Source organism: Stegodyphus dumicola, chromosome 4, assembly GCF_044657685.1.
Source record: "Stegodyphus dumicola isolate Sdum_Otavi_A_Nest chromosome 4, ASM4465768v1".
NCBI classification, from domain to species: Eukaryota; Metazoa; Arthropoda; class Arachnida; order Araneae; family Eresidae; genus Stegodyphus; species Stegodyphus dumicola.
In genome coordinates this window covers 238,296,046-238,319,724 of record NC_140771.1, presented here as the reverse complement: position 1 = coordinate 238,319,724, position 23,679 = coordinate 238,296,046, and the positions used below count along the sequence as shown (strand labels likewise).

Here is a 23,679-nt window from a genome sequence, read left to right as displayed (position 1 = left end):
TCTCATTTAAAACAAACTTCATATCTTTAGACCATGTAAAGTAATTACATGCCTCAAGTTTAGCAATATTATGCATAACATTAACAGTAGCCATATTTGAATTTCAACAAAAACTGCCCCCCCAATCTCTTAAGTCCTAAATTAACTTTAAACTTCAAAAGTCTGCACTAAAGATAACTCAGGGGCTGGGCCCATAACCAAAATGATGCTAAAGCAAAGTTTAAAGTTTATAAAATTAAACATTTAGCAGTAGTAGCAATAAAAGCTCTCTGAGATTATATGTTGTGCAGACATTGAAGACAATAAAGAGATTTCAAACGTAACCAATTTATTAACAATATAAACACACACACACACACAAAGAATAGATTTAAACAATATCAGAGTCTTAGAAAAAATATAATATAACCATCATTTTCAAACTTTCATTCATCAAATAATATTTTACCTGGTTTCCAAAAATACTGGCATTCAATACGAAAAAAAAACCTAAACAGAAATTATGCGGTCTCAAATGAAATTGTCTACACATTCAATAAGTCCATGCTCAATTGTCAAGAAAGCACCTGAAATATAAATTAAGTCCTTGAAGGCACTTAAATCTGGCCTAACTCCGTTCACAGTAGTTGAACACGAGAAATCGCCACTAACTTATTTAAATGCCGTCTTCATGAAGAACATGGATGCCGCCCATGGCAGTCACTCACATTGTAGCTTCTGGAACCAAGGAACTTATTCTGGAAAAGTTATCTTGTATACAGGAACCAAGGAACTTATTCAGGAATAGTCATCTTGTGGACAGGAACCAAGGAACTTATTCACCGGACTGCACGCATCCTTCAAAAGGGGCTGGAAACCGCACACCCAAGAGCCAGGAAAGCAGGAACTAGAAGGGCTGAGCCAGAGCGACGCGAGATACTTATACCAGAAGTAGGCATGATGTCATCTCACGGCAACCAATCAGCCATCGGCACGATTTGGATTTCCAGATGACATAACATCACGTTTCGGTTTTGCATCTTAATTAGGTTGAAACAGTCCGTTCTCAACACAAACAGTGGCAGTAAGAAAAAGAAGTAGAAGTAACTACTATATCCCATTAAAAATAAGAACTAAGCCTAATAAATATTTCAAGGAGGAGAGATGATGCAGTAAAAGGGTTACAATAAGTCATATTTTCCAACACTTGCATCCCAATAGACTTCAGATTTCGTTGAGCAAGTTGTCCGAGCACAAGTTATTAGACAGTTACTTTATGAACAACCTTCTTTTAACACATTAAGCGCGGCGCTGGTCCCTGGGGACCGGCAGTGAACTTTCCGTGTGGCCGGCACTGGAATTTTCGTTTGGCTGGCGTCGGTCCACAGGACCGACAGTATTAAAGTTAAAAAATAAATATTGTCTCAATGAAATGTGATCAAATTTAGTTTTAATGAAATGTATTGAAACATTCTAAACAAAAATACGGCTTAGCTCGCTGCCGGCTGAACGGAAAGGACAGTAAATTTGGTGCCACGCTCGACGTGTTAAGAGCTGCGTACCGAATACCTATATGTATGATCTTAGAATTGATTGAAGCAATGTTTAACATTGTAAAAAAGGTTACCATGGGATATTGTTTTACGTTCAAAGACGCATTATATGAACCATGTGTATTTTATGTCATAATCTGATTATGGTTAGTTTGCCAATGAAAGAAAAATTGTATTAACATGCCCATCAGGCGCTATGTGTTTCGGAACTCGTTCGGGTGCATAGAGCTTGAGAGGTACTTCTTTATTTACTAAAATTTTTTATATATAAAAAGTGTTTTCTTACAAAATCAAATGCTATAATTATTAAACTTCCACAAGTTATAAAAATACTTAACGGACAATAAAACAATTTAGTCTTACAAAGAAACTTTTTATATTTAACAAATTTTGTAAAATAACTTTTAAAAGTTGTGCAAGGCTAATTATAGATTTAAATTTAATTAAAACTAGAACATAAGTGTAATCTGTCGTTCATCTGATTCATTAGGAGATATCTGTCCTTCTACTTCTCCCTTATAGCACGGAGGACACATGAAAACAGCATATGAGAGGCAGGTTGCAGGGTGACACGTTTTGCACTCATATTAGCTTAATCTTCTCTTACGAGTGTCCAAATAGCATATTTCACACTTGCATATTTTTTGGAGATCTTTATGGCTCATCGTAATTTTGAATTTGTTGTTCTTGGTTGGGCATATATCTCTTTAATTTTTGTTGTATGTGTATCTACTTCTTATCGCATTTATCTACTACTTATCTACTACATAACATACATCTACTACTTATCGCATTTTATCTACTTCTAACCTTTGTAGAAGTAAAACAGAAACCAGAAATTGACCTTGAAAAACAGAAACCAGAAATAATTGTAGAAACTGAATTATTTCTGGTTAATAATTAATGATCAATAATCTGGCTGGACTATAGAAAGATCAGTAGCTTGGTCATCATGCAATGATGATGCAAGAAGGGCATTTTTGTCCTTTCTTAGAACGTAGGACACCAAAACATTGCCAGAATTACAGAAGTGTTGTGGTCTGGCTTTGTCCCAAATAAAGATCAGTATTTTCTTCAATGTCATAGTCTTTACTTCCCTTTTGTTCTGTCTCTGATCTGTCTTCACATTCCTCTTATAATAATTGTGTGTTTCTAAATCAGATGATGGTGGTTCAGTGAGTTTTAACACTTTTACATTTTTAACAGTATATTAATTCACTATATACAGAGCGTATTCTTGGGCCGCCGCCTTCACATAAGCAAACTTTATTCTCTCTACTGTGCGAGCAACAGCGCCCTCTAACCCTTTTATCCTTTCAAATTATGTAACACTCCCCACCTGAACTCGGTGGAGAGTTCATCTTTCAATAATATATTCTAGAATATTCCATTAATATTTCGACAATCAATCCTAGAGAAATGGTTAAATATAACAAACATGCATACATAATAAGCAGATAAATTTTACAAAGCGTTAAAAGCGAGGTCAGGAGAATCAACCCTAAAAATACAAAATACAAACATTAGTTAAGTTCCATATTATATAACAATTGTATAGGCCTTTTTAAGATACCAGTAGGTTTTTTAATTATGCAAGATCTTAGTTTGCCATCTCTGCCTGGCATGAATTCCAAAATTCTACTTAGTGTCCAGAGATTTCTGGGATGTTTATTGTCATGAATCAAGACAATATCGTTGATTTTAAACTGAGATGCATTAGAGTGTGGAGGACAAATATTGGCAGATCTCGGATTAAAAAGATACTCTGATCTCCAACGCTTCCAAAAATGATTTAAAATATCTGGATGGTATTTATATCGTTTAATAATTGAATTTCTTGATTCAATCAAATTATTTGATTTTATTAGCAGGCAGAGATAATAATCTTCTACCAACCAGAAAATGAGAAGGCGTTAGTGGAGAAGGCTCATTGGGATCGTTAAACACGTAGGTAATTAGTCTACAATTAATCATTGACTCGATTTCAATGAGCACTGTTTCAAGCTCTTTCACAGTAAGAGATGATTAGCCAATAATTTTGCCTAAGCTGGATTTTATGGTTCGTATCATACGCTCTCAAAACCCTTCCCACCATGGATCCCTCTCAATAATAAATTTCCAATTTATGCCTCTAGCAGAAAATAATTCTTTCACAAATGAGTCGCTCAAAGTTTTGAAAATATGTTTTAGTTCTTTGTCAGCTCTTTTAAAAGTCTTGGCATTATAGGAGTACACGATGGTACACAGTCCTCGGCGAGCTAAAAATCTTCGTAAAGCTAGCAAAAAACTTTCAGTGCTGAGATCAGTTACTGTCTCTGTATGTAAGGCGTGAGTGATTGCACACGTTAACAAGAGCATGTAAACTTTACCTTGCCTGTCTTTCATAAAAAATGGACCGGCAAAGTCTAACCCAGTCACAAGCAAATGGAGGCGACTCTTGGATTCTGTCTGGAGGAATTGGAGCGATATCCTGTACCCCAGGATGAGCACTATATCATTTGCTGATGATAGTCTTAACATGCTGTCTTCCCTTAATGATCCAATATTTGTCTCTGATCTGAGTTAGTGTTGAATTAAGTCCAGCATGGAATACCTTTTCATGTGAGTCCATGATGATCAACTCGGTGAACTTGCATTTAGAGGGTAATAGAATAGGGTGTTTTAAATTCTCTTGACAGTCTGTAAATTGAATGTGACCTTTCAATTCCCTCCTCATCAAGCCTTGGATTAAGGGAGTAGATAGAAGAATCGAGAATTGATTTTTTATTTGATAACTTAATTATTTCCACTTGATATGATTCTCATTGCATAATTTTTACCAAATAATATTCAGCTGCTTCAATCTCAAAAGCACGTAAAGGTCCATTCTCTGTAGACCTTTTCGGAAGCCTCCCAATAAATCTTAATACATAGGCAGTAATTCGAAGTAATTTTCCTAAAGAACTGAATTTTCCTATATCCAGAATTGGGGATTCATTGTTAATTACAGGTGCAGTCAAAATAATACTTTTTCTTAACTCTAACGATTCTGAATTTAGTTGTAATTTCTTTTGATTCGGAAAGTTTTCAGTAGAAAAGTCAATTAAATTTTTTTAACTTAACTTTATATTGTCCTCAATGGAATTCCAAATCATGCCTAAAAAATTCGATTCACTAGTTAATTTGTTATCTGATTCCTTAATCCCATTTAAGACCCATAAATCATTTAATGCTTTAGAATTAGTTCTTAATTTTCTGAAATTCATCCCAGCATCCATAAATATGTTAACTGCATCTACAGATAACCGATATGCATCTTCAACCGTTCCTGCTCCAAAATATAGGTCATCGACATAAACAGAAGAATTTAACATTTCGAAACTGTCCGGCATTTTATCTTTATATTTCTGAATGTGATATTTTGTAGTGGCGTCCAAAATGAAAGGAGATATAGTCAAAAGCTATGCGACACATTTGCATAATCAACTAAAGAAATTTTAGAAATTGTCTATCACATTCAGCAATTCCTGTCATCAAAAAGGCTTTTTCGTCTCCACAAAACGCTTACTTAAATAAACTTAACGCTTACTTACGAAAATTTAACATAATGTCTAGTATATTTGGATTTAGATTAGGTCCCGATTCAAGGCAGTCATTTAACGAATTCGAGTCCTCTGTCCTTGAGCCTAGCATCATACACAATTCTTACTTTAGTGATTTCATTAGGTCATATTACTGTATCACTGCTCGATGCAGAATAAAATATCCCAAATTTGTATCATTATTTAGACATTCCTCCACAATTTCTTTTAATATCTGGTTCTCAGTTATATTTTTATATTCCTGAAAAATATCCGGAGTTTTACTTAGTTTGTTGTGAGGGTCTGCGAATCGTTTCTTAGCTACCTTAAAATTATTTCCCAGACTCTTTGGACTGTATTTCCAGATTAAATTTGCCCCATATCTACCGTTTGTAAACTGCAAATTTCTTTCAAACTGGTCAATTATTTCGCAGTCAATATCGGAATAATCATCAGAATCATTAATTCTCATATGGTCTAATTCACAAAAACCTCTTAAATCTTTCAACACAAGTGTTTTTCATTACCGCTAAATTTTCAGATTAATTTTTATTCGTTTTATTTTTCTCGATTCCCGCAGCAACCCAACCAAACACAGAACTGACTGTGTACAACCCTTCAGATATTTTAATTCTTTCTGAATAAACTACATTCCAGAATTTACCCTCTGCTAATTAATATCTCAACATCTATTTTCCTAGAGCAGTTGGCGATCTACAACCCCAGATGCTTCATGAAGTCTGCAATTTGTTTACTAGGCACACTGACGGGTGCCGAAGAAATAACATCTGAGATCAAACATTCAATTTTTATTTTATTATTTTGTTTCCAGTTCTGAATTTCGATTTTAACGACCAGATAGGAATGAATGCCTTGGTCGTACCAAATGAATAAACAGAAAGTCTTTCATAATGGATTGGAGTAAGTTTTAAATAGTCGGCCAATTTTTTCGTTATAAAGGATCTGTGACTGTCTTGATCAAGAATTCATCTAGTTAATTTTGATTTATATTTAGAACAAGCATAAACTGTACAAGTTTGTAATAATATTTCCCTGGTATTACAGGCATTATTATTACATTGAGGAACAGAAGCAATCAATTTTAAGTTTTGAACTTTATTTCTTTCCTCAGAATTCAAAGGCGAAGATTCATTTTCATTTTCGGAATAACCTTGTTGCGACTTTTTGTTTACAGGGGATTTATTAGTACAAATCAATTCATTGTGATATATGCCGCCACATTTATTACATTTAGTTTTATTTCTACACTTTTTTGATGTATGAAATTTTTTAAAACACGAGTAGCAGCGGTTTTCAGATCTTAGTTTCTTTAAGTTATCAGAAACATTCACTTCGCATTTAAATGACTCATGCAAATTATCACAAAAGATGCATTTTTGGTTAACTGCAGTATGAAATGAAAATGGGTATATATTTTACATATTTTGATTGATTGACTCGTGGAGGCACAGGATTTTTCCTTTCATTTAATACTAGATTTGAAACTTTCCTGCATTCTATTTCCTTTTTAATAACTTGTGTTAATTCCAAAACTTCAACTTTATCTTTTGATCCTCTTTGCTGATTCAATTCCAAAACTAAATTGTCTGGAATTAATTTTAATAATATTGGAATTAATAAATGTCCATATGAGCCAGAAGTTACCTCTAAAACTTCCAAATTACGAATCGAAACTTCTAATTCATCATACAATTTATGTGAAGCCTTTACGTTAGCAGAATTTTTAATGGCTTTTAACTTGAGAATTTTATTCATGTATGAATTAATGATTAGGTCTTTTCGACCATATCCGTCCTTTAGTGATGCTACACAACTATCATAATTACTTTCTGTTAATTCAAAGCCTGAAACAACATTCGAAACTTGTCCCGTTGCAGAACGAAACTTGCCCCACCTAGCAGAATGTGTTTAAGTATGCAAATTTTTGTATTTTTGAGAGCATTTCGTTTTTATCTATCGAATTTTCGAAACTATTCCAAAATTCATTCCATTGTTTTGGGTCTTCCCAAAGTTTATCAATCATTAATTCTAGTAATTTCAGCATACTATTCCCACTCGAACTAGAACTTGCATGCAAAATTCCATTACCACTAGACTGGTTTAAATCAGAACTTTGAGGATTCTGCGCTGGCGGTACTACTGTAACTGCATCTAGAAACTGCCTAATTTGACTACAAACAATTATACATTTGTCATTGTACTCTTCGCTTATACTATAATCTTCTTCAATTAAGTTAACATTAATTAACTTTTGTATTTCATCATCAAGCATTCTCAAATTATTTATTTTTCAGTTAATAATTCAAACAATTCCCATAATTCTTTAATCGAATTTTCCTCCCCTTCAATATTTAATTTATCTTCAATCACTTAGATTTCCCTACCTTAATTTGGAATTACATTGTCCCTTGAATATGAACTTTCCATTCTTAAATCCAAATTGAAACACTCAGATCGAACACACAAAAGTTTCTCAAAATCGTATATTCCCCGCCACATGCACCATATAATATTTGTGCGTTTCTAAATCAGATGATGGTGGTTCAGTGAGTTTTAACACTTTTACATTTTTAACAGTATTTCAATTCACTATATACAGAGTGTATTCTTAAGCTGCCGCCTTCACATAAGCAACTTTATTCTCTCTACTATGCGAGCAGCAGTGCCCTCTAGCCCTTTTATCCTTTCAAATTATAAACACTCTCACTAACAGTTATCTTCTGAATCAATATAGCTTTCAACATCAAAATCTTCATCTTTGACATCCTCATCGTGCCTCCAATAAACTGTGGTGCCTCCAATAAACTTTGGTGCCTCCAATAAACTGTGAATTTCTTCAAGGTCTTGAGAGTTTCTCAAATCAAGCATTGTTTTTGACATTTTGAAGCATGAATGAAACAAATATTTATAAACTTGTTATGAAAATGTCTTTGTCAAATTTTGTAATGAGCAGAATTTTAAATTATTAAAACATTTTATAATGCATGACATGATCAGGTTTAATGTGCTTGAAAATCCAGAGCAAAGAAACATGCCCACTTTTGTAGATAATCATAAAATATTTTATTATAGGAAACTGCTAATCAAAAATGTGATACAGTCATCAGGTGTGATCAGGTGATATACATAAGTAGTAAAAAATGGCAGATTGTCAAATTGCAATGTAATCGAGTTATTAGATTATTTCATCTGTTAAATGGAAATGAAGAAATATATTTACTGACTGACCTTATGATTGCCAGTGGCACTAGGAGAGAGGCTAACTGAAGAAGGTGTTATGTGATGATGTTTGAAGGAGGCAAGGCAAACAAAAGTGCTTGAGGTGTGCCTAGCTGATCAAATGCATCCGACGGAGTGTTAAAGTTATAGACCTACATATTATATAGCCAAACTTGGTGTTTCTTTTTTTTCCCTCCCTTTTTTCTTTTTTAATTTTATATCCAGATATTTTATCAGTTTTACCAAATGAGGATTCAACAGCATTTTTTTAATTATCATATTTTTAATTTTGCTCAAATTTTGTACACTGTTCACATTTTAACTTCAATATAAATACTTTTTTCAGTAAATCAAGAAACTCTTAATATTTTTAAAATAGATGTATATTTTCCTCTTTGAATTGACTGTGATAAACTTTGTGCATTTATTTTGTTGTGTAATTAAAAATAAAAGAATTTCTTTTTTCGAAATACCTGGACATTTGCTTCTTAAGTATTTTTCAAGAGTGGGTCATTTATAAACCTAGTAAAACAATTCACATTTACCAAACCTATGGGAGCTAGAAAGCGAGGAAGGCCGCCAATTAGGTGGCTTGATGCTCTTGAAGATGACAATAGGTCCAGTTGACATAAAAGTATTGCCATGAATAGGTCGTGAAAAGTATTATTTTGTATTTGTATTACTTTATATTTAAAATGCTGTAAATTCATTATAATAATCAGTAATAAAGTTTTGTCCTTCAAAAATATGTACAAAAAGGGGGTGCGTCTTATACATCGGCAAATAAGGTAAATTAAAATTTTTATTTGTTTAATATAGTGTTTACCTTTTTATGTCATAAATTTAATGATTTTGATTATTTTTGTGTCATCAGCCTGTACACAAAGTACTGTTGTAAATTTTAAATAAGCAATCATCTGTAGTTAAGAAATGAATTAATCATCTTACGTTCAGAAGTCAAACAACATCTTACGTTAATTGTTACTGGAAAAGTAATTTTGGTTTATGAGCGTTTTGGATGACAGTTGGCCTTCAAGGAACGAATTAAATTCGTGAACCAAGGTTGCACTGTATTTATTAAATATGAATGTATAAATTAGTTTTCTAAACGTTATAATATCATATCATATTATAACAAGAGTGAATTTTCATTCAGAATAGTTGACAAAAACTTTTTATTCTGTACTTATGTATTCTGTAGTAGAATCAAACTTTTATGAATGATATTTTTTAATGTTTCTTATAAATATATTTATTTTTCAGATTATCGATGAGGTATACAGAATTTTAAAATATATCAAAATCACCCCAAGTTTAAATCAAGCATATAAAGTTACAGATGAGCTCTTTGATTTATCAACAATGGCTATTGAATATTATAAGGAACATATTGAGCCAACTATTCCTGAAATGGCTTTTTATACATCTGATTCTTCTTCATTAAGCTGTAAGAATATTTATATAATATTAGAGAGTTAGAATATTTACTTGTATCATTTATCCAAATAAATAATACAGTACCAAGTCCGAGATCCGGACACGTTGGGACTTCGGCAGTTCTGGATTTGGGATTTTTCCTAATATTAGATCATCAGTTTAAATCTAGTCAGATGGCATGTAGAAATTATAAAATTAGAAATATGAAATTGTGGTTTATGAAATAATGGGGCATTTATGATCTAAAGTGTATTAAAATTAAAAAGAAAAATTGTTAATATTTATCTGTTTACTTTATTAAACATTTCTCTCAATGTAAGTTAAGTTGCTTTGTTTTTTCTGCTAATACTTTCTCTGTAATTCTGTAGAAGGACATAATTTCTTGTTCAGTTCCAAAGTCCTATTGTTCAAGTTGTTTAACTGCTGTTTCGAGAATTCCAACTAGCTTCTCAATCAAAATCTTTTTGTTTTCGGTAAACTCTCTGTCCACTTTCTGTATTATCGGTATTTTCTGGTTCTAGAACTGTACTTCAAATTTCACCATCCATTGATTGATTAAGGATTAGGGTATTGTCAATAAAATGAAAACTTCTGTTATATTTTAAAGTATTTCTCCCACCTTTCTAGTGTGCCTTCATGGTGTAGTAGTTCTGCACGCTGGGCCAGTATTCCAGAGGTCCATGGTTCGATTCCTGGCGAAGGCATTTGCTAATTTTTCAATCTCGCTTCCAAAACATCCTAATGTCTCTACAGTGGCACCCAAACTAAAAGGTGTTGGATGATGATTTTCCTCACCCAGGATTTGGCAATTGGGTCCCCTAAAAAAAAACGCAGTCGACCTTTAAAAGGGGGAGTATATAAGGTATTTCTCCCGCCTTCATGCTGAGCCGGTATTTCAGAGGTCCGTGGTTCGATTCTCGGTGAAGGCGGTTGCTAATTTTTCATCTCGCCTGCTCCAAAAAAATCCTAATGTCTCTACAATATCATCTTAAGTTACTGCTTCTCCACATTTCTTTACAAAATTCATTAATTGGAAAATTTCACTTTTGGTTTATGATATCCAAAAACTTTCAAATTCGTGTCTGTAATCTTCATCATCCTCGCCATGAAATATGGTAGCTGGCTGTAAATTATGCCAAGCATTTTTGAAGTATTTGGAGACACATTCTTCCACAATCTTGTGATACTCCATGCAGCAGATTTTATGCTAAAATATTTTTAAAAAAAACTCTGGAATAGTGTTGCCATTATTCAAGAAATTTAACATGGATTTTTAAAATACTACGTTATATTTGCATTTCAGTGTGCGCACTATTTCGATATCCATAGGCTGAATGATGGACATCCACTTTGTAGGAAAGAATAATATGGATACATTATCTTTCGCTAAAACTTTTCAGTGAAGTATGAGCTGAACAGTTGTCTACAATCAGGAAAATTTATGCATCATCAGATAAACCATATGAATTCAAATATTGCTGAGCCTCGGATATGAAATGATTTTCAAATCAATCTTTCATTAACGCTTGTGTTATCCATGCTCTTTTATTTACATGATATATAACAGGGAAAATCTTTACCCCTTTAAATGCTTGAGGTCGTATTTTTTTCGATTACGAAAAGTTTACACTTGTATATTCCTGCAGCATTTGCGCATGCTAAAATTACTAGTTTCGCTTTGGAATCTTTGACAACAGTTGGAGCCTTTTCTGTAGAGGTTGCCAAGGTATATTTTATGGTACACAAAGACTAGTTTTATCAGCGTTGTAAATTTCTTAGTGATAACTTTTCACTATTTATAAATTCAATGAATTTGTCTGCAAATAATTCAGCAACTTTAGTGTCAGCTGAGGCTTTTCCACCTGAAATTTTTAATTGCCTTATACCATGGTGAGTTTTGAATTTGGTTAACCAACCTGTCATATATTTGGTTGAATATATGCACTCTTTTTAAGTTCATTACTTCATAAAATATTTCGGCTTGAACCATTAGCATTGGACTCGTCAATGGCACGCCCTCGCTGTGACACTGTCTGATCCATGCAGTCATCACTTTGTCATAATCGTCACTTTTAGCATAACGAATAATTTTTCTGTTATTCATTCTGTTTGAGTACGGTGTTGGAATCCAAAAAAAATTCAAAACTTCCTTTTTCTGTTTTCTTATGTCATATACATTTGAATCTCTAATGACATACTCCTCGTATAATTTTGAGATGAATATATCTTTATCCATTTTATGTTTAATGGGCATTGAAACATGCTTTTGCTTCATAGATCTTGTTTCAGGTCCTGAATTAGAAACTCTTTTCGACATAATTGAAAGTTCAAACTTTAATTTTCATAAAATAGCTGTAATAATAGCAGCTGACAAAAAATAACAAGCTGGATCAAATCAGAAAATTAAGGAACAGCATAATTTGCTATATTAACTGAATTTTTTTGGAATAATGTTTGACCTAAGGCACAGATCATTGTGCCATACACCATATTTACAGGGCATTAGTGTACTGTAAACTGGATTGTAACTGAGCACAATCTTCTGTGTTACTGAAGATAAGTCCTGTTCACCATCAGGCACTCTGGATGTGTTCTTGAAGCATTTAAAATGTCATTTGTTTAGAGTTTGTATGTTGACTCTTTTGAATCAGTACTCCAGTTATGGCACAAGCAGTTTTCTCTTCTTCATTATTTCAGTATACTGTCACAACTAGACCATTCTAATAGGATCACTTAGTGTGATGAGATGTTTGATCACTTGTTTGAAACATAGTAATCTTGTGTGCTTTCTTTATCTTCAAGAGTCTGGCCATTGACTAAAGGGTATTGCTTATCTGACATGAATGAGGCAGGTAGTAAATAATTTTAAAACAAGATGTCTTTTTTGTTGTTGCTGTGTTGTTCTGGCATACAACATTACAACACGTAATGCAGTGATTGTGCTGTCTTTAGCTTAGATTCCAAGAGCAGTAAGTGAATACAATAACACATGTAACTGAATGCTCATTTGCAGTATGGTTTAGTAGTTTAAAAGCTTACTCATGAATGTTTTTGTTTTGTTTTGTGTGTAAGAGAGAGAGAGAGACCCTCAGAATACGATAATATTTTAAATTAATAACCAAATAGTAAATTAAAGTCTAAAAACCTGGCTCCTAATTTAAGTGGTTCTATATGTGGCCGAGTGATTAAGTATTGTGGAATACTGGTAATTTGTCTTGGAGTCAAAATGAGGCAAATGAGAAGGCTCCATAGTTGGTTTTCATGATTTTCCCCACATGTAGCGTAAATACGAGCCTCTTTTTCTTGCATAAGTCCTTCATGAATCCTTAACTTTATTGAGCAGTTATCTTAATAATTTGCTTTATTTTCTCCTTGGCTCTCACAGGGTGCAAAATAATTCATGTAATTAAGAACTTCATGAGAGAACTTGTGTCACTTAAACCCTGACCATAAGGTATGAAACAAGAAAAACAGAAATAGCAGGGGTAACTGCTACTTATTCCAGTATCTGAATTACTTGTATTGGGATAGCTTAGCTAGTTAAAATTGCATGTGTTAGTTTGAGAGTCTGAGCCAAAGCATATATTCACATTTTTTCTTGTAAATATTAGGTTGTCCGGAAAATAGTGCAGGATTTAACCTATATCTTTAAAGCATCATAACTCAACTCAAAAGCAATTTTATTAATCAAAATAAGCACCAGCTGAATCAATGCATTTTTGCCAATGAGATATAAGTTTATTTATGCCTGTAGAATAAAATTCTGGGGTTCCGGACATGATAAAGTCTTCAAAGGCGTTTTTGACCTCGTCTTGGTTTCTGAAGCATTTCTTCTGCAGAATGTTATCCGGATGTTTGAAAAAGTGGTAATCAGTCAGCGAGAGGTTGGGCGAATATGGGGGAAGAGGGAGAGTCATTCCGATTCGTTCAGTTTCTGTAGAGTCAGTTGCACAACGTGTGGACGAACATTGTTGTGGAGAAGAACTGGCTCTTTTCTGTTTGCCAGTGCCCACATGCATTGCAATTTTTGGTGCATTTCCTCTGCACTTATCTTAGTACTTATCAGCTGTAATCGTTTTGCCCAGATTTAGGAAGCTGTGGTGGATGAGACCGGCCGCAGGCCACCAAACAGACACTATAATTTTCTTTTGGTACAAATTTGGCTTTGGAAAGTGTTACGGTGTCTGACCACAGTGCAACCACTGAGCTGAATGTCACCGGTTGTTATAGATAATCCACTTTTCACCGCATGTAACAATTCGATCAAGAAAAAAAGTCATTTTTGCTGCGGAGAAGGAAAGCAGACAGCACTTCAAAATGGCGATTTTTTTAAATTTTCGCTCAATTTGTGAGGCACCCTTTTATTGAGTTTCTTTGACTTTCCAATATGATTCAAGTAATCAGAAATTGTTGTTTTGCTTACGCAAAGATCCTCCGCAAGCTCTTGAACAGCTGTGCACAGGTCTGTTTCAACCAAAGTCTCATCAACAGCTGAAGAGTGTCCATGATGCTCTTGATCTTTCAGGTCAACCATGACGAAACTTTTGCTGCTTCTGTTGAACTGTACATTCATTAACACTTTTATCACCCCATAATTTGTTGACATTTTGAGCCGTTTGTGCTGACCTGTGGCCTGGGTTGTACTCATAAAAGTAAATTTGCCGAAAATCCTGTTTTGACATCTAAACAAAAACACCTAGTAAATATTTTTGAAAATAATTTTGGAACAAAATGATTATTATAGAAATATAGAGTGAAAATAGAGCTTCAAAATGATATACAAACCAATATAATTCAAAATATTTTCGTTGCTAAAAATGTACAGTAAAAATAAACAATTGCAAAAACTTGCATTATTTTCTGGATAACCGGATATTATATTTTAGTGTTTGAATTTTAGTTTAACTTTTTTCCTGTCATTTCTGTAACCTGCATAGTTTGCTTTTTGTTATTGTACAGATTGTGAACTGTTAGGCTGATCAATTAATAAACCTTCTGTGTTAAGAGTCAACTTTACTTAGAGCTTAAGGTGGAGTGATAAGACATCAGACTATCTTTATGTATTCAGGGATTAACATTTAAGTAATTAGGATTTGTACAAAATGAAACTAACCATGGGAGAAAATTTAGAATATGTGTTTAATATTGAGATGTTTGACATCAGAATCATGTAAATGGTTCGATAACTGGAATTGATATCATAATTTAAGTCAATTTTTGATGTTCCTTTGAAATGACAATGTATGCAGCCTGGAAACTCTCATTTCTCTTGCGACAATTCTCCTGGTTTTTTGTATTTGAAGGCAAGCAGCTGTGAACTTGTAGAAGAATAATTATGGGGTTAAAAACTGGAAATTTAAAGATCCTTAGAAGTCAGATTTCAGCTGGAAAATTAGGTGGATTGTTTATAGAAATGTCCACTTCATTGCAGTCTCTACATAGCTTAACATGCATAACAATGCTATTTTAATACAGTCAAAAGTCGTTAATCCGGACTCGTCGGGACTTCGGCGATTCCAGATTATCGATTTTTCCAGATTATAGATCATCAGTTTAAATCTGGTAAGATGGCATGCAGATTTTTCCAGATTATAGATCATCAGTTTAAATCTGGTAAGATGGCATGCAGAAATTATAAAATTAAAAATATGAAGCCGTAATTTATGAAATAAAGAACAATTATGATCTAAAGGGTATCAAAATTTACAAAAAAAAAAACTTAATATTTAATTGTTTACTTTATTAAACATTTCTTTCAATGTAAGTTGTTTAAGTTGCTTCGTTTTTTATGTGATAATACTTTCTCTTTAATTCTATAAACATACATAATTTCTTGTTCAGTTACAAAGTTCTGCTGTTCAAGTCCTATAATTGCTGTGTCGAGAATACCGACTAATTTGTCAAACGAAATTTTTTCGTATTCAATAACCTCTGTGTCACTTTCTTCACTGTCCGAAGCGAATTGTAATGACGAGGAATTTGATTTAAATCATATCAAAGACAGAGTACATCGAGATGAAATACTACATTTAGTAAGGAATTATAAGCCAAATAAAATAAATACATCTGCCCTGAAGATAAGGATAGTGCTGACAGATCAACTTCCAATTCATCGCGCGCCGAGGCGTCCCCCCCCCCCCCGCCGCAGATCAGCATGAAATTCAGAATGGTTAAATAAACACAGGATATGCCTTTATCCATTTTTTGTAGCAATTCCACTGTTTGTTTAATGGACTTCGAAACATACTTTTGCTTTGTAGATCCTTTACATATTAGTAAACATATATCGGAAATTCTATTTGACATAATCGAAAGTTCAAGCTTACTTTTATAAAATTGCTCTAACAGTCTGCAAAAAATAATAAGTCGGATCCAATTCGAAGATTAATGAACAACTCAATCTGCAACATTAACTGAATTAGATAATTTTAGCTTAGCTTATACCATCCGTTATACATTAAAAGCGCAAGTGTAAACGTATTAAGCGCATGCTCACACGCATATTTCGCAGCCGTAAAAGTCTTACGCGTCAACGCGACGCATGCACAGAAAGTTTGTAGCTTTGAGGTACTGATTATAGATCATTCTGGATTATGGGTGTCCGAATTAACGACATTTGACTGTACTAATGATTTTAAAATGGTTTTTATTACATTCTTTTTAAAAAATGCAATACAGTTGTATTTTTTCTTTCTCCTTTGAATCTTTAAGCAAGAGTACTGAAATGGATTCATTATGAAGAACTGCTATTTTATAAAACTCAACAGCTCTTTTGCAAATTTCATAGTTTTTTTCAAATGTATTATATTTAAAGTCTCTTATTATTGTAATTATTTTGCAGCAGTCTCTGAAACTGAATCATCAGCTAGTGACTTAGTAGTGGCTGTTACCCCAATTGAAATCTCTTTTCAAGCACTTAAACGTTTTAGTACCATAAAAGAAATAGTTAACCGGTAAGGTTTTGATGTAAAATTTATCAACCTTTTTTTTTTTAAAAAAAATAAAATTATAAATATTTTTGATCGTATTTATACTTGATATTCTTGAGTTATTATACTCTTGATTTTTCCTTTACTTCTGGTTTGCAATGTAAGTATCAAGCGGAATTCATTTTTAACTATTATACTTCTAGGCAACATACAAGTGCATCTCATTTTGATTTCAGTTGATTTTATTAGATTCTTAAAGGTATTTTATTAGCTAATTAACTTTCCTAATTAGTCGATAAGGATCATATCATGATCAACCTAAAAAGAGGGTTTAAAAAATATTTTTAATTTCAAAATTTTTCCTTCTGTATGGAATGTAAAATTTTCTTTAATGTTGAAATTCATTATTAAATATTTTTATTTAAATGATTTGAAAATGTGTGTTGCATATAAATATACACATCAAATGTTAATCCATTTTTCTTAGTTACTGTCAAAAGTCGTTAATCCGGACTCGTCGGGACTTTGGCAATTCCGGATTATCGATTTTTCTTGATTATAGATCATCAGTTTAAATCTGGTAAGATGGCATGCAGAAATTATAAAATTAAAAATGTGAAACCGTAATTTATGAAATAAAGAACAATTATGATCTAAAGGGTATCAAAATTTAGAAAAAAAAAAAAGCATAATATTTATTTGTTTACGTTATTAAACATTTCTTTCAATGTAAGTTGTTTAAGTTGCTTTGTTTTATGTGATAATAATTTCTCTTTAATTCTATAAACAGACATAATTTCTTGTTCAGTTACAAAGTTCCGCTGTTCAAGTCCTATAATTGCTGTGTCGAGAATACCAACTAATTTGTCAATCGAAATTTTTTTGTTTTCAATAACCTCTGTGTCACTTTCTTCACTATCGGAAGCGAATTATAATGACGAGGAATTTGATTTAAATCATATCAAAGATGGAGTACATCGAGATGAAATACTGCATTTAGTAAGGAATTATAAGCCAAATAAAATAAAAACATCTGCCCTGAAGATAAGGATAGTGCTGACAGATCAACTTCCAATTCATTGCACACCGCCCCCCCCCCGCAGAGCAGCGCAAAATTGATAAACAGGTTTCCCAATGGTTAGATAAACAAAAGATTATGCCTTTATCCATTTTTTGCAGCAATTCCACTTTTTGTTTAATGGACTTCGAGACATACTTTCGCTTTGTAGATCCTTTACATATTAGTAAATATATATCGGAAATTCTATTTGCCATAATCGAAAGTTCAAGCTTACTTTTATAAAACTGCTCTAACAGTGTGCAAAAAATAATAAGCCGGATCCAATTCGAAGATTAAGGAACAATGCAATCTGCAACATTAACTGAATTAGATATTTTAGCTTAGATTATACCGTCTATTATACATTAAACGGGCATGCATAAACATATTATGCACATGCACACACGCACATTCGCAGCCGTAACGGTCTTGTCAACGCGACGCATGCGCAGAAAGTTTGTAGCTTTGAGGTCCGGATTATGGGTGTCCGAATTAATGACTTTTGACTGTATAACAAACAAAATTTCTGCTGAGCAAAAGATATTAAAATATAGAATGAAAAATGATATAGTATACTTATAAATACTTTAGTATTTACTTGTCAAGTTATACTCAGTTTTTTTAATGGAAAAGTTGTACAAGAAAACACACTTAATGTGAATCTGATATGCACAATGATGATATGATACAATGATGAATGAATGATGTGATACTATTTCGTACTAATGAATATGAATAATACAATTTTATGCAATACTTTATGTGAGTATGGTTAATGCAGTTTCACGTAAATGCATTAACATAATTTTCTTTTCCTTATGTAAAATTTTTACGACCAAATTGCAGAATGGGGGAATTGTTTTAAATCCAACAATACTTTTAAAATGAGCAACGAAAAATTAGTTATATTAAAGAAATTTATGTACATATATTAATATTTCAAGCACATAAATAACATATTTTGTGCATATTTATGAAATATACAGGCATTAATATTCCTAGCACAGAAACAACATATTTAGTAAAATGTTATTTGCTTTATGCTTATTTTGAATAGTTTCAAGGATTGGCATATTTATTTGAATAAAATTTGTCAAGCATCACATTAGAATTTTGTTAATGATAAAATTCTTTTTTCTGCGAAAGGCTTTTTGTTAGCAGCAAAAATTATTTAGTTTTCTGTTATACTGAGCATTTTAAGGAAATCTTGTTTAATTCTGATATGGTGTGAAGTTTCTTAGTCCTCAAAATCTTGAAATTGCTGACTATCACAAATTGCATGACATGGTGGTTATTATTCAATCACCTTCACATAAATGTTTTGTGAAAAGATAACTCAGCAAATTATTATGCATTAGTTAGAAAAGTTAAATGATTTATTTTTCATTGAGTCTGATTATTTTCCAATAATTCTTTTCCTTTTCTTTTTTCCTGTCAAATTTAGACCTTTTTTGTATGAAGTAATGCAATTTCAGTTGATATATGTAAGTTGATAAATTAACTGTATTAAGTAAGATTTTTCTTTCTGTGCATTTTAAAATGAACACAAATATTTAGATCATATTTACACGAATTAACAGTTTTCAGTATCTTATGTTACAGTATAATAATCTAAAAAGTGCGAGTCCTATATATTAACTAAAATATCAATGATATTATTTTAATTTTTTGGAAAACAATACAGCATCACTCTCAAAAGAAAATACAACAAGCAATAAATCACTAATGAAGTTTAAAAAAAAAATTGTATCTTCATAAACTCTATATTCAAACAAAATAAAACTGCTTCAAAAAAAAAATTAATCATGCTTAAAAGCTGTAGATTGCATAATATATTAATCTTATTGCTAAATATATTAAATCAGTAGTTCCTAGTGGGATTGGTATTTGTAATTGAATTTCAAAGGGGTTAATAGCCGAATATGCACTGGCAGTTGATCAGAATAATCAGGATCCCATTAATTAGAAAAAGAATCATTAATAACATTGATTAATCATTGTTTATTGATATGAAGCTATATCAAATTTAGTCTTCTTATTTAAGACACATGGATGCTCAGAGCTGTTTTATGAACTTATTATATGCCAAATATTAAAAAAAAATCTGATGTGTACACCACATGATTTTCTTGTATGTAATATTAAATTATATGCATTTTTTCTGCATTTCATTAGAGGTATATTTTTTATGCAATTAAGTCAGATCTCACTTCACGGCCAGGCAAAAATGCATAAAACCTCAAAATATTTTTATTGAAAATTAAAAAATATAGAAGAAAAAAAAACAGTTAAAACAAATTAAAGAACAACTTCTACAATTAAAATTGGAGTTGCTACATAAAAACAAGCAATTCAGCCGACAGGCAAGAAGGCAGATTTCTCGGTGCACAAAACTTAAAGTTTACTTTTGGTCTCACTTGGCAAAAAGACACTGAAGGCATTTATTATGGACACTACGCTGAGTTAATAATGTAATAACTTAAATGTTAATTCCAGAATAGATTAAGCATGGTTTAATTCACAATAATAAAAGAAGACCTTATCTTTGTTGTTGAGAAGCTTAGTTTCTCTAGATCAGCAACAAATCCACTACTCTGCTAAGATTCAAATGTAAAAAAAATATGGCTGCTATGTTAAGCAAAAATTAGGCTTAGCCATCCTTAACACTTTCATCGCGGCAATGGCCCACCTTTGTCTCACCCTCTGCACTAAGAGTGCATCGCTCTCCACAGTGCTAAAATCGAAAGAAAACAGAAATTTCTTTAAAACTTTTATATTTTACTTTGAAAAACAATAATCAGTTGCAATCAATAACAATTCTCACTATTATGATTTATTTGTGTTTACAGACAAAAATAATAAAAAAATAAAATAAAATAAAATAAAATAAAATAAAAAATCCTAAATATTGCATAAATTAGAATCTCTCTGGACTATGATATTTTTCAAAACAAGGTTCTACACATAGTGTGGCTTTGTGCAAGTTTTGCACAGGTAACGAGTTTCTCGGCGAATTTTGTGCGAATTGGTACTACGCTGGTCTGTGTTGGTGTAGCCTTGCTTGAGGTTGCTGTTGTGTCTTAAGTAATGTTGTCCTTCCATGCACAACATATCGGAGAATTTATGATGCAAGAAATAATTTCTTTGTGTGTTAGTAGTCTTGCGTTCACTGGAGTTTATTAGTAAAGGTATAATTTTATTTCTAAACCAAATTTGGTGTTGCCTTTTTTTTGGTGTGTGTGTGTGTGTGTAACACATAAGCATTGGAAATTGACATATCTAAATGCTGCAGAACCACTTTCCTATATCATTTTAACAATTTCCGTATTGGCGAGTAATACAAAACTAGTTGATCTCTTTTGTTGATTCCGCACATTTGTTTATTATAATGCAGAACACAGTTTGGCTTCATGATAATTTCCTCTTTTTGATTTTTTTTCCAGTGTTCTTCATTTTAGCTGAGTACTCAGTCATTAGTGTGATACATATCACTTATCTCTCCATTTCTTTACTACAGTATGATCCATTTTGTATGCGACAGTTTCTCCTCATTTTAGCTTTGCTTTCACAACTTGTTTGGGCAGATATTTTCTAATTAATCGTAATGTTCCACATAACGTTTTGTTTTTGAGGAGCTTTTTTGCCAGTGGGATACTTGTATAATAACTGTCTGTGTTTAGGAGTTTGTCCATCAAACTAATCACGGCGCTTTCTCCGTGACCTAATCCCGACATTGAGTTTATTGTACCACAGTAGACAAGTACATTCCACACGCAATTGCTTGGCTCACAGAGCATGTAAAGTTTTATGCCATACTTGTGCCGTTTTCCCGTAATATATTGCCAAAAGACAGGCCGTCCTCGCTATAAAACTATCGACTCATCTACTAAAAGTTCCTTTTCGTGTGTTTAAATTTTTTGAAAATTATCCAGGAGAGCATTACAAATCTTTTGCAACTTGTGCAGCCTATTCCCATCAGCTTCTTCATTATTGCTAAAGTGCCAAAACTTTAGTAAGAGTTTGAAATGGTCTCTTGCCATGGTGTCGCTAAACATTGATGTCGCTAACAATGAATCGCCTGACCAGTAGTCTTCAAGACAGGATTTTTTTATAAGTCCCATTGCAAAAATGAGTTCCAAAAATTTCTCAATTTCTACAGAATATTTCAGTTTCCAATGATGTACGCAACGTTTTGGTTTGGTTGTTGATTGATGTATAAATTGCTCCGTATACTTATTGGTATAATTTCTTCAGTGACAAATAAACGAAAAAATTCTGTTGGTCGTGAGGAGGCCAAGAGGTCTGCACAATCAGAATGCATTATGCCCTGAAAAATAACATCATTAGGTGGCATGTTAATTAGTACCAACTTTATGTCATTCATAACATGGATGATGGAGCTACTTGGGGATTATCAGTTTCACTATCACTACTTTTCGAAACATCTTCTGTTATTCTATCAATATTCAAGCTTGCAGCACCCTGAAGTGAATCCATGTTTGCTGCACTTACTTCAGTGTCCAATTCGGCATCTGTACTTTCATGTTTGGTACTTGAATCGTAAACACAATTGCTAAGTTTACAACTGCTTTCCCTATCTGAGTTGATATTGCCAACAAGCTCTTCTTCTAATAGATAAAGAAGCTGTAGTGCCTTATTAGTTGAAAGAAATTTCTGTTTACTGATATTAATTTTGGTTAAAATACATAACAAATATGCATAACCTACGAGAAATGTAATAAAAGTGAAAGCACTAGAAATTATGCTCCTGGTTCCACCTTGTAGAAATGTTGTAAAGACAAAATATTAAGGTTTGCTGTAAGCTAAAATCTTGATGAAATAAGTTGCAGGCCATACTGCAGTAATTTAGAAAAACCTTGAGTAGAGGACGAATTATCTTGTCCCTCGCAATGAAAGTGTTAAACAACTTTTAAATTGTTGATAACATTACAATTATTGCGTGTAGGTTAAAGCATTAAAACCTTAATCGGAAGTAAGAACAACATAATTCAATCATTTTTAAAGCAAAAAATGCACAATTTACCAACATATAAGAATGTAAAAAACTGAGCTCACCGAACCGAGTAACATAGTGGATATATATATTTTTATATTTTTGGTGCAACGAAAAAGGGAGGTGCACAACTATACATTGTAGCTATCCTATATGCAAAATTTAAAGATTTTGAGGCTACTCGTTTTTGAGTTATGCAAGATACATACATATGCACATACAGACGCCATGAAAAAATCTCTTCTGAATCCATTTTAAATCAGTTTTATAACTCGTGTGGGGAAAAAGAGTCCTTTATTCTGTCCTTACCTTCAGATGTTATGTAAAAATGCATTCAATAACCATCAAAATGGATATTTTCATTGAAATATACTCAGAATTTTTCGTGATTACGATACTTCCTTTCCTTCGTACAAAGAAGTAATAATTCATCAATACATCAAGTGCAGTAATGAGAGGGAAAATTAATTAAAATAGACTTTTGTAAACTTGTGAGGTAGGAATATGTGATTTTGTATCTGAATACTTATTTTTATTTACAAAATAAAAAATAACAATAATCTGAAATTAATGAAGCATAAATCTGATAAACTATTTTTTCCTTAAACTTTTGTTCATATTTTAGTTTAAATGTTATCTTTAAGTTATTTTGGTACTATTCCGTTATAAGGGTTGTAAAAAATTGCCAAACTACTGTTGATGCCAATGCTGCCAAAAATAATTACGGTAACCCTAACACAAGAAAGGAAACATAATAGTAAATAACTATCTAAGATTATTATTTTAGTTTATGTGAAAGGTTAATTTCATGTAAATACACTTTTTTGTTATAATTTATAAACAAAAGGGTAGACATAACTGAAATTAAAAAGGAGAGATATGTTTTGTTTATGTTTTCCAACATAGC

General features: G+C 32.4%; 1 protein-coding gene across 9 annotated transcripts in view; it reads left to right on the top strand.

Annotated features, from left to right (window-relative positions):
* Positions 1–23,679, top strand: part of LOC118201623 (F-box only protein 28-like) — a 66,800-nt gene that overhangs the window by 25,227 nt on the left and 17,894 nt on the right. For 7 of the 9 annotated variants that reach the window (XM_085816116.1, XM_085816109.1, XM_085816115.1 and 4 more), the window contains 2 exons: positions 9,596–9,779; positions 16,611–16,722. In XM_085816116.1, coding sequence (XP_085672242.1) covers positions 9,596–9,779; positions 16,611–16,722 — 296 coding nt within the window. The remainder of the gene's footprint in view (positions 1–9,595; positions 9,780–16,610; positions 16,723–23,679) is intronic. The other 2 variants (XM_085816117.1, XM_085816114.1) reach the window with 1 other exon arrangement.